General features: G+C 41.3%; 1 protein-coding gene across 1 annotated transcript in view; it reads right to left on the reverse strand.

The window, feature by feature from the left end:
- Window positions 1-8,355, reverse strand: part of ucmaa (upper zone of growth plate and cartilage matrix associated a) — a 9,831-nt gene extending 1,476 nt beyond the window's left edge. The window contains exons 1-4 of the mRNA XM_037695736.1: window positions 8,298-8,355; window positions 5,961-6,020; window positions 5,781-5,876; window positions 3,040-3,138 (exon numbers count right to left, since the gene is read on the reverse strand). Of these exons, the coding sequence (XP_037551664.1) occupies window positions 3,040-3,138; window positions 5,781-5,876; window positions 5,961-6,020; window positions 8,298-8,355 (313 nt within the window). The remainder of the gene's footprint in view (window positions 1-3,039; window positions 3,139-5,780; window positions 5,877-5,960; window positions 6,021-8,297) is intronic.
- Window positions 8,356-10,950: the final 2,595 nt, after the last annotated feature.

Below are 10,950 nucleotides of genomic sequence, written 5' to 3' on the forward strand. Positions count from 1 at the left end.
ACAGCTGGGCCTCACACAGTTGGGCCTCAGGGCCTCACACAGCTGGGTCTCACACAGTTGGGCCTCACACAGCTGGGCCTCACACAGCTGGGCCTCACACAGCTGGGCCTCACACAGTTGGGCCTCAGGGCCTCACACAGCTGGGCCTCACACAGTTGGGCCTCACACAGCTGGGCCTCACACAGTTGGGCCTCACACAGTTGGGCCTTACACAGTTGGGCCTCACAGGCCTTACACAGCTGGGCCTTTACATTTCTGTACTCACACTAATAACTTCACTGTTTTTTTGCACAATCGTAGTTCAAGTTGGACGATTTTTTTCCAGATTTTTCCACAGAACGTTCAACTGACGGTGATGTCACTGATTTGCGCTTTCGGATTGTTAGACATTTTTTCTTTTTGGTTTATAAAAGCGATTATAGCACTAAACCTCCATATTTTTGTCGTCTTTCACTCAATTTGTGTCTCACTTCAGAAGAGTTTTTTCTCTCTCAAATCTACCCAGAATGCAGAGCACAACAGTTTTTAGCTCTTTGAAATTGGTACGTAAGGCTCTTTTTAACTTGTCATATCACCTATGTAAACTATATAAAACATTTAAATTTTCACACATGTGACCTTCAGGATCTTCTGTCGCTCAAAGATCAAGAATTTTTAAGATCCGACTTGTAGTTTTTACACAATGACTGTTTGAGGCTTACTTTTTAGTCTTTGTCTGCCTCTCATTTTGACCCTGCAGGCGAGAAATGAGAGACACAGGTGTGCAGTTACCATGGTAACCGTAATAAAACACAGGTGTCAACGTTTACTCTTTACTCTTATACTACAAATGAGAATTAGAGCCACAGTAAAATACTAAATAAATTATCACAGAATTCTGAGATTAAAGTCAAACTTCTCATGTTTTTCTCAGTATTCTGGGGGTTATTTTTTCTCTTTAATCACAGAATTAAATTGATTAAAGTCAGAATTCTGACTTTAATGTCATATATATATATATATATATATATATATATATATATACATATATTAATATATAAAGTTATTCTAATTTATAGATCAAAATAAAATCTACCACCATGGTCCTTTGCTCTATTATTCAGTCATTCATCAAAATGTTGGCATGTTTTCTTAAATTATAGCAAAGTTGCACAATAACTTTTGTTTTTGGCAGTAGATGCATCAGCAGAATATTTTGTTATCTTTTAATCTAATTTGAGAAAAATAAAACATGCATTAATTTAGACCTTTTGTAAATAAAAAATACTGGAAATACTTTGTACATAAACTGGAGCTTTATCTCTTTATGGCATCTTCAGAGGAAACCTACAAATTTAATGTCCCCACTGATCACATGGGTTGTGTTGGTGGAGATGAATTTGTCTTCTACAGTCTCCCCTCACATCACCACGTTGGTGTTTCCTATCCAGGCAGGTCGTGTGTTTGTGGGACGTACTTCTCAGTTTAGAAACTGTAAAAGCAACAATTACCGAGCACCGCAGGGACTGTGAACTTCTGCTGGACCACAAATAAACACGTTGAGTCTTTGTGGAGTCCCAGGTTCCCTCCTGCGGTCCACAGGATCATATCCAGTCTGATCTGGTCTCGGTTGACCCCAGTCCAGACTGCTGACATTCCTTCAGTTTTTGGCAAAGTGGTTCAAACTTACTGCATTCAGTCTCCAGCTGTCTGTTTTTTTAGCAAAATATCTCATGAAACATTGGATGGATTTTAATGAAATGCTCAGAAAATATCTACAAGTCATAACCATTAAGTCAGATTCAAGATGGCCGTCACAGCCAACCGTGCTCAGCAAACACAAAAGTGGCTAAACCTGATTTAAATGTACAGGTGTTGAGCTATTGGTGTAGTAGTAGTTGAGTCATCAGCATATACTCATATATTCTGCAAGATCTTTGCTTTAACTCTTGGCGTCAAGACTTGGGTTCTAGAATTGTTCTAGAATTGCGCCGCTCTGGGCAGCTACATGTTGGAGCAGCTCTGTTACCTTCATTCTGAAATGTTGCTTTTGGAAACTATAATTCCTGTTTTTCTGGATGTAAGTCACTTTTTTTTTGGATGATTGTTTCCTCTGGTACCAGATGCTGTGCAGCTGGAAGGAGTTTTACTAATACTTTTTTACTTTTGGACATTTGTTACGATGCATAACCATAACAAGGTGTTTTGTTTACAACCGGGAGCAGCTGATTAACATCTCAAAAGCTCAAATGATATCTCAGCTACAGTGTCAAATCTCAAATGAGTTGAAAAGGAGGCTCAGTGGATGCATTCCCGTCTACTTGCCAGCTGTGCCTGAGTGCCTGACCACTGAGATCCTAAGAGCTAAGGAGATCCTGGAACTATCAGGAAACACGGCTCGTGAGAGCAGAAGGACCAGGATCGTCCCCCTGGCACCTGCAGCAGTCTTTCTGTAGCAACGAGGAGCTCGGCAGGCTGCTGGAAGGAGTGGCCATCATTCTGGGAGGAGTTCTGCCCAGCATTCGGGTGGTCCTGCAGCCTGGGGGAACTGAGAGGCCATCCGAGTCCGAGTGGATGGATCGAATGGCATCTGCGGCTTTTTTCTTCGGATCCGCTGTGGGATGGACCTTTACAAGAGATCCTTCCTGTCTACAGCCATCAGTATCTATAACATCTCTTAATGAAACGAGGATAATGAGTAACAACAACATTTAATTTCCCTTTGGGATTAATAAAGTATTATTGAACTGAACTGAAGCCCTTTTGTCTGTTAGCAAAATATCTATATTATTAGAACACAGACTATGTCTAGAACTGGAATCAAATTAATTCAAGTTGGCCGTCAAATCATACGAAAATGGTTTTTATTCAGATAATCTTACAGACATTGAGCTCAGGTGTGGTGTGGTAGTAGCTGAGAGTCATCTGCATATACTCTGAGCTAACAGGTCACACTCCATCTTAGTTTAAAACCCATTTCTTTAATTAATGCATGGCCTCGTTTTAGATTTAGTATTTTAATGACAGTATGCTGGGTTGCCTTCGACACCTCCTTCTTACCATCTCGATCCTCCTCGACGTAGTTCTCGTATTCGTTCCTTTGCTCCTCGTTGTACTCCCTCCGTCGCTCGCTGGCCGCACGTTTCACTCTCTGCTCGGCTGTTGGGAGGAACAAAGGGAAATTTATCCAATAGTTGTTTACTCCCGCACCATGTGTTGTTTTACACAAACTCATTGTGCAAAACCAAATGTTTTACACAACCAGGCTGAAAATTAATGTTCCCTCGCAGGAGAGCGGCGACTTTATGCGAGCCTTGTGGAAACGCCAAGCAGAATTTACATAATAAATTTGTCAAACACATGTTTTCTGTTTGTTTCTCCCCGTGACATTTTTTATTAACCATGCACAGATATAATGTAGGTCCTCCTGGGTGCTTTCTGTTCTAAAAACAAAAACATGTTAGCTTGAAACTTAAAAATAACCCCACAATGGCTTCAAGTTCATTCTCTGAAATAAAATTAAGAATTGAACCGAGTCTCTATTGTCAGACGTAAAGGAAAGTTAAGCGCTTAATCAAATGCTCACCGATGGAACTGAAAAAAGAACAAGCGGTACACCAATCATCACTGAGGGATTGGAATAGTGAATGTTTGTAGTTTTTGAAATGAGTATTTTTTGGGCTGGAACTGAACAGAGAATGAAGTAAACCTGAATGTTTTTGGTGCAAGATAATCAAATAGATAGGAGTTACACTGTGGAGAAGAGTGCAAGTGCAATAGTGGAGCCAGGTGGTGGCCAATCACCACAGATTAATTTTCTGCCACCCCAGTAATTTGAGGAAACTACTTTTAAGCAATATAAAAACTAGAAAGCAAAGTGTGGTGGTACATAATCTTTGATTTTGATGTGGCAACACAATTTTCAGTGACCTTTCTTATGCCTAGAAGTAGCCACACACCAAAATAGAAGTGTGTACTGTACTCCCTTATTTTACACTATCAGGCTAACAGAACAGCTGGACCGAGGGTCGCTCTGCCACGGGGTATAAAAATAGCCAGAACAAACAGAGAACAAACCATTCATTGATGAATGGAATGGTTTAAAAATTATTTAAAATAGTAGAACAATGTAATAATTATTTTAAGAAATGAGTAAAATGATTACAATCAACTGTCCAGACTTAGTGATGTACTTCAGCTTGGATAATACTTTTACACAAATTATACTAAAATTATATGGATGAGTGTAACTGGATGTAGTTCTGGTGCTGAATGTGTCACAAAAGGCAGGTGCTGGTGAACCCAATGGTGCAGGCATGGGAGACAGCAACGAAGCCAAGATTCAACTTGTCTGCTGGTCTCCTTAGATGCAGATATATAAATAAACTGAACTGAATTGAATTGAACTCAGGATGGATATATAAAAATAAAGAATTTATTAACAAAACAAAAGAGCTGACAGGGCAGCAAAACAAACAGAATGATCAAGGGGTACTCATGATACAGACAGGTCATCACCAGTAAACAGAAGACAATACCAGGACCAGGAGTGAGACAAGCACACAAGCTTAAATACAGTAAACACCAATTAGACAACGTGAAGACATCTGTGAGTAATCACAGATGCCAAAGATAGCGACTGAGGACGCAAGACATAAACACGACACCAGGGACAAAACCACAACTCCTACAGATTGACCTTTTTGACCCCACCCCCATCTCAAATACATTCATAACTACTTTGTACTTCTGGAATTCAAAGTTTAAGTTCAAGTCTAGTATTTTGGTCATTTACGCCTGCTGTTTTGCTGACTTTTATGCACAAACATACTTATAAATTAGTTTTATTCATATTTTATGTTGTGAGAACGAAATGTCGTCAACGTACAACGTTGCAAGATGTCTGAATGACTGCAGAGCAGCTGAAACAACTAGCTTTGAACACTGACTGGACTGAGTGTGGATCCAAGGAATAACAATCCCACAGCATGATGCTGCCTCCACCATGCTTCACTGTGGGAGGGTGTTCTTAGCTTGATGACAGGTGTTCAGTTACCTTGTAGTAAAGTGAAGCCGCTGTAAATGCACTGTAGTTATTTCACAAGGAAAGTGAGAAAGGAGGTTATTTGCATTGTTCTTTAGATTTTTATTAAAATATCCCGTGTTTAAGTTAGTCTGCTCCATTCTCTGAAGGCTGTTTTGCTTTTACTCATCTCTCAAAAGAAGACAAAATTAATCACATAGACTTGGAAAAATGAACATAACCAACCCTTTTTGACAGCCCACTTTATTTTATTTCTCTGAAATGGCACAAAGTCTGTTTTTGGAGGGGCGCTCAGGCACATCCAGACTTCTTTAATGGTCTTTCCATGAACAGAGTTACATCAGTGAAAAGGTTCTCCATTTTGGCAGCTTTAGACTTTCCATTAAACAATAATTAAAGGTTTATATCTGATAATCTGCCTGAAAATCGTCTTGAATAGCTTATTTGTGTGTTCAGTTGGTAAAATGATGTTGTGTTTGATGACGTAATGAAAAAAAGAGCTTTTCATACTGAAAAAAGACAGAGCCTGCACCGTGGTACCCCGAGGCTCCTGCGCCATGCAGCTTTTATGGGTCCAAGCCCAGCTGTGCGCCGGTGAAACCCGCCTCAACACACTTTATCACATCTATAAGGCCAAAGGTGTCTAATTCATGCCATACCAAGAAAACATCATCAGAAATAACTTGGGCTGAATAAAAATTTATTCTTAACCCAACCTAATCATCCCTTTTGTTAATAGAAGCACATGTCTGTCTACCTTGGACCTCGGCGTAGTACTTGGGTGAACGGCGACTACGGCGTTTGAAGAAGTTCGAGGCGTCAGACTCGTGCATGAACACCTGCCGTGCAGCGTCTAAAGGTCAAAGGTCACAGCGTTAGAACTTAAGGAGAAAATGAGAAAAACAATACAGTATTAAGAGGCTTGAAATGGCGTCACCTTTACGGTCAGCTGGTTTGGAGTCGTCCCGAACTGCTGCACTTCTCACCACCCTGGAAACTGAGTAAAACCATAACAGAAAGTCACTAACAATGATATTTAATGATGCAAACTCCACCGTCAAAACAAACCCTGGTTTTGGTTTATTATTTGACACATACCTGCCCAACAGTAATTAGGGCTCATTTCTAAATTGGCAGAGGCGCTAAGAACAACAAAAACTATCAACAATATTACTGAAACTCAAAGTTTAGCCCTGCAAAGTTATTATTGTCATTATTACCAGACTTTTGTTTCTTTTGTGGTGTTTTCAATTACTTACAAATAAAAACTTAAAGATTGTAACCTCCCTTTATTGTAAAATGTGTGAACGTGTTTAGTTTTTTTTTTTTTTTTTACTTATTTTAGCTTGATTTATCTTAACTTCGTTTTCTAACAAAGTTAAATCAGGTCCTCTGGACAAATTTTAAAAAATTGTTGAAATGTTTCATCTTTTATCCAAAAGACTTCTTCAGACTGAGGAGCTGCAACAAACTCAGTCTTATAAATAGCACCTTCTCGTAGTGGATCAACCAGTTTTTTGTTGACATCCAGGACCAGCTTTTCACATGGTCAAGAAAGACCATCAGCCTAACAATGGATCATTAGCACACTGATGGCTGTTTACTGTTCACAGAGGGCTGAGTGATACTAGCAATAACAGCATTGTAAGAGGGGGACAGTTGAACCCGGAGGCCTCCACCCCTGTTTAAGGATGGACGATTTCTTTTCACAAAGATGGCCTCCTTTACTCCTCTCTCAAACCATCGTTCCTCTCTGTCCAGGATGTGAACATCTTCATCCCTGAAAGAGTGACCGCTGGCCTGGAGATGAGTGTAGACCGCAGAGTCCTGGCCTGATGATGTTGATCTTCTGTGCTGGGCCATCCTTTTGGCCAGTGGCTGTTTAGTTTCCCCGATGTAAGACTGATCACCCTCCTGACACTGAACAGCATACACAATATTACTCTGTTTGTGCCAGGGGACTGGATCTTTGGGATGAACCAGTCTTTAATGTATTTTGGGGTTTAAAAGCCACTGGGACGTTATGTTTAGAAAATAAACGTCTCAGTTTCTCTGATACTCCCTCAACATATGGAATGACCACTGGTCTGGGTCTAGGTTCCTCCTTTTCACCTGTTGGCTGACTGGAGTCCTGTTTGGGTTTCTTCTCTGCTTTCAGGAAGGCCCAGTTAGGATATCCACATTGCTCTAGAGCCTGTCTTGTGTGGGATTTCTCCTTCTGCCTGGCTCCCGAGCTAGTGGGGACGCTGTCTGCTCTGTGGTACAGAGTCCTGATGACTCCTAACTTGTGCTCCAAAGGGTGATGGGAGTCAAACTGCAAATACTGGTCTGTGTGGGTGGGTTTGCGGTACACCTCAGTTTGTAAATGTCCTCTATCAGAGACTGAGACCTCACAGTCCAAGAAAGCCAACTTGTAATTTTTTACATCTTCTCGTGTGAACTTGATGTATTTATCCACAGAGTTGATGTGGTCAGTAAAATGTTGGACTTCCTGAGATTTAATTTTAACCCAGGTGTCGTCAACATACCTGAACCAATGACTTTGTGGTGTCCCTGAAAAGGACGTCAAGGCTCTCTTTTCTACCTCCTCCATGTACAGGTTGGCAACAATAGGAGAAACTGGAGACCCCATAGCACACCCATGTTTCTGCCTATAATGTTGCTCCCCATATGTGAAGTAGGTTGACTGCAGGCACAGTTTCAAGAGTTGACACAGTTGTTCTGTGGAAAGCGTGGTCCTGCTGCTCAGAGTGGTGTCTGATTTTAATTTTAAACTGACCACCTCTACTGCATCAACAGGAAGTAAAGAGTGATATGACATCAAAAGAGACCATTGTTTCATCAGTCTCCATGACGACATCCCTCTCCTTATCCACAAAGTTCATGGTGTTACAACTAAAGGGATGAGTACAGACATTTGGAAACATTGTAAGTGACAGAGTTAATCATGCTAACAATTGGTCTTAAAGGTACACCTTGTTTGTGAATTTTAGGTAAACCATACAGACTAGGTGTGGCCTCCATACCCCTGAGGACTTTTCCCCCAAACGGTGGTGAGTTTTCCACATTTTTATTTCACAAGGTCAAGATTAAAGTTAGTAGAAAATCAGAAATAGCAGTTGTTGTTATTTTTTTTTTTTAATTAAATGAAAGACCAACCTCTTGCACAGTATATTTAAGCATTAAGATATGTCAAGATTAAAATATATATATTTAAAGGCAAATCATAGACCCTCAGAACTATTCTATAAATTTTCTGTGAAGGTGTACTTACAGGTGAGGATGAGGAGGGTGGAGAGCAAGAACAGGATGAGTGCTCGAATCCAGGACATTTTGAGAAAGATGAGATCTCCGCAGGACCGAACAGCACGACTGTCTGACTTTAATTGAGAGAACAGAAGGATGGAAGGGAGGAAAGTGGCAGAGACAGAGGAGTGGGAGGAGAGAAAAGGAGGGGAAAGGGAAGGGAAGGATAGCTGCTGGAATTTCAATTGCCCAGATGAGAGAAAAGAAGTAACGCGTTAGATCTGCACCGCCAAACTCGCCAAATTGTCCAAAGATTAGCCATTAAAAAAAGTAAAGCTTTCAAAAGTAAAGCAACAAGTGCAGTAGAACCAAACTCAAGCTTATATTAAGGACTTTATTGTTCTATATTTTCCAAACAGACCACTTCACTCTCAGACCACAGGTTTACTTGTGGTTCCTAGAGTTCCCAAAAGTAGAATGGAAGGCAGAGCTTTCAGTTATCAGGCTCCTCTTATGTGGGAACAAATTCCAGTTTCAGTCCTTGAGGCTGAAACTATTTACTTTTAAGACTTTCCTTTTTGATAAATCCTATAGTTAGGGTTGGCTTGGGTTTCCTGAGCTATCTTTTAATTATATTGTTAAGACAGGACAAGGACCTGTCCGAGGTCCACCTAACCCAAAGGCGTACTAGATTAAATTTGAATGTAAAGTATAAACTGAACAAAAAGTGTAATGAGAACCAAGATTTGATTATGAGTTGTATGGGAGGCTGGACAATAAAGAGGGCGAAGAAGGACTTGTACTGATTGGCAAGACAGAGGGATCAGGCTGGAAAGTATGTGCAACAGGTTAGGCTTGTTAAAGATAGGAATGATAATGTTCTAAAAGTGAGGAGAGTGTGATGGGAAGATCGAAGAAGTAATTTCAGGAGGTAATGAATGAAGAGAATGAAAGAGAAAGAAGAGTAGAGGTCAGAGAAACTGTGGAACAGGAAGTGGGAAATATTAGTGAGAGTGAAGTTCAGAAAGCTCTGAAAAGAATGAAGAAGGGGAAGGCAGTAGGACCTGATGATATACCAGTGGAGGTTTGGAAATGTCTTGGAGAGATGACAGTGAGGTTTTTGACCCAAATATTCATTGGCATATTTGAGGGTGAGAAAATGCCAGAGGAATGGAGAAGAAGTGCGCTGGTGCCCATTTTTAAGAACAAGGGTGGTGTACAGAGTTTTAGCAATAACAGGGGAATTAAGTTGATGAGCCACACGATGAAGATCTGGGAGTGGGAGAGAGTTGTGAAAGCAAGACTTAGATGAGAGGTGAGCAGCAGTATGGTTTCATGCCGAGAAAGAGCACCACAGAAGCCATTTTTGCTTTGAGGATGCTGATGGAGAAGTATAGAGAGGGTCAGAAAGAACTCCATTGTGTCTTTGTGGATTTAGAAAAAGCAAATGACAGAGTACCAAAGGAGGAAGTGTGGTATTGCATGAGGAAATATGGAGTGGCAGAGAAGTATGTTAGACTGGTACAGGACATGTATGAGGACAGCAGGACATGTATGAGGACAGCAGGACAATGGTGAGATGTGTTGGGTGACAGGTAGCTTCAAGGTGGAGGTGGGAGTGCATCAAGGATCGGCTCTGAGCCCCTTCTTGTTTGCTCTGGTGATGGACCGACTAACAGATGAGGTCAAGCAGGAATCCCTGTGGACGATGATGCTTGCAGATGACATTGTGATCTGTGGTGAGAACAGGGAACAGGTGGAAGAGAACTTGGAGAGGTGGAGGTATGCACTTGAAAGAAGAGGAATGAAAGTCAGTCGTAATAAGACAGAGTACATGTGTGTGAACGAGAGGGAGGAGGTGGAACAGTGAGGCTACAAGGAGCAGAGGTCACAAACCTGCAAGACTTCAAGGGCTTGGGGTCCATTGTCCAGGAACATGGGGAGTGTGGTAAAGAGGAGAAGAAGAGAGTCCAGGCAGGATGGAGAAAAGTTTCAGGAGTGATTTGTGACAAAAGGGTGTCAGCAAAGTTCAAAGGAAAAGTTTACAAGACAGTGGTGAGACCAGCTATGTTGTATGTTCTGGAGACAGAGACATGGACAAAAAGACAGGAGACAGAACTGGAAGTGGCAGAAATGAAGATGTTGAGGTTCTTCTTAGGAGAAACAAGGATGGAGAAGATTAGGAATGAGATCATTAGAGGTACAGCACAGGTTGAACAACTGGGAGATAAAGTTAGAGAGGACACACTGAGATGGTTTGGACATGTCCAGAGGAGAGACAGTGGTTTGGACATGTCCAGAGGAGAGACAGTGGGTATATTGGTAGAAGGATGGTAGAAATGCAGCTGTCAGGAACAAGACAAATAGGAGATGTATGGATGCAGTTAGAGAGGACATGGATGTAGTTGGAGTGAGGACAGAGGATGCAGAGGACAGAGTGAGATGGAGGAGGATGACTCACTGTGGAGACTCCTGAAGAGGGAAAAGCGAAAATAATAATAAGATCTCATTGGGATTTACCTGATAAAAATAATGGTTAAATAAAACTAAAAACCTAAAACCACAGCACATCCTTTCTGCAAAACTACCACCTTACTGTGGTGGGGGTGGGGGGTTGAGCATCTCAGTGATCCCAGGACTGCTCTGTCTGGGAGTCTGTCCCAGATAACCTATCCTCGAGA

Source organism: Nematolebias whitei, chromosome 22 (genome assembly GCF_014905685.2).
Source record: "Nematolebias whitei isolate Nwh7 chromosome 22, NemWhi1, whole genome shotgun sequence".
In the NCBI taxonomy this organism is placed as follows: Eukaryota; Metazoa; Chordata; class Actinopteri; order Cyprinodontiformes; family Rivulidae; genus Nematolebias; species Nematolebias whitei.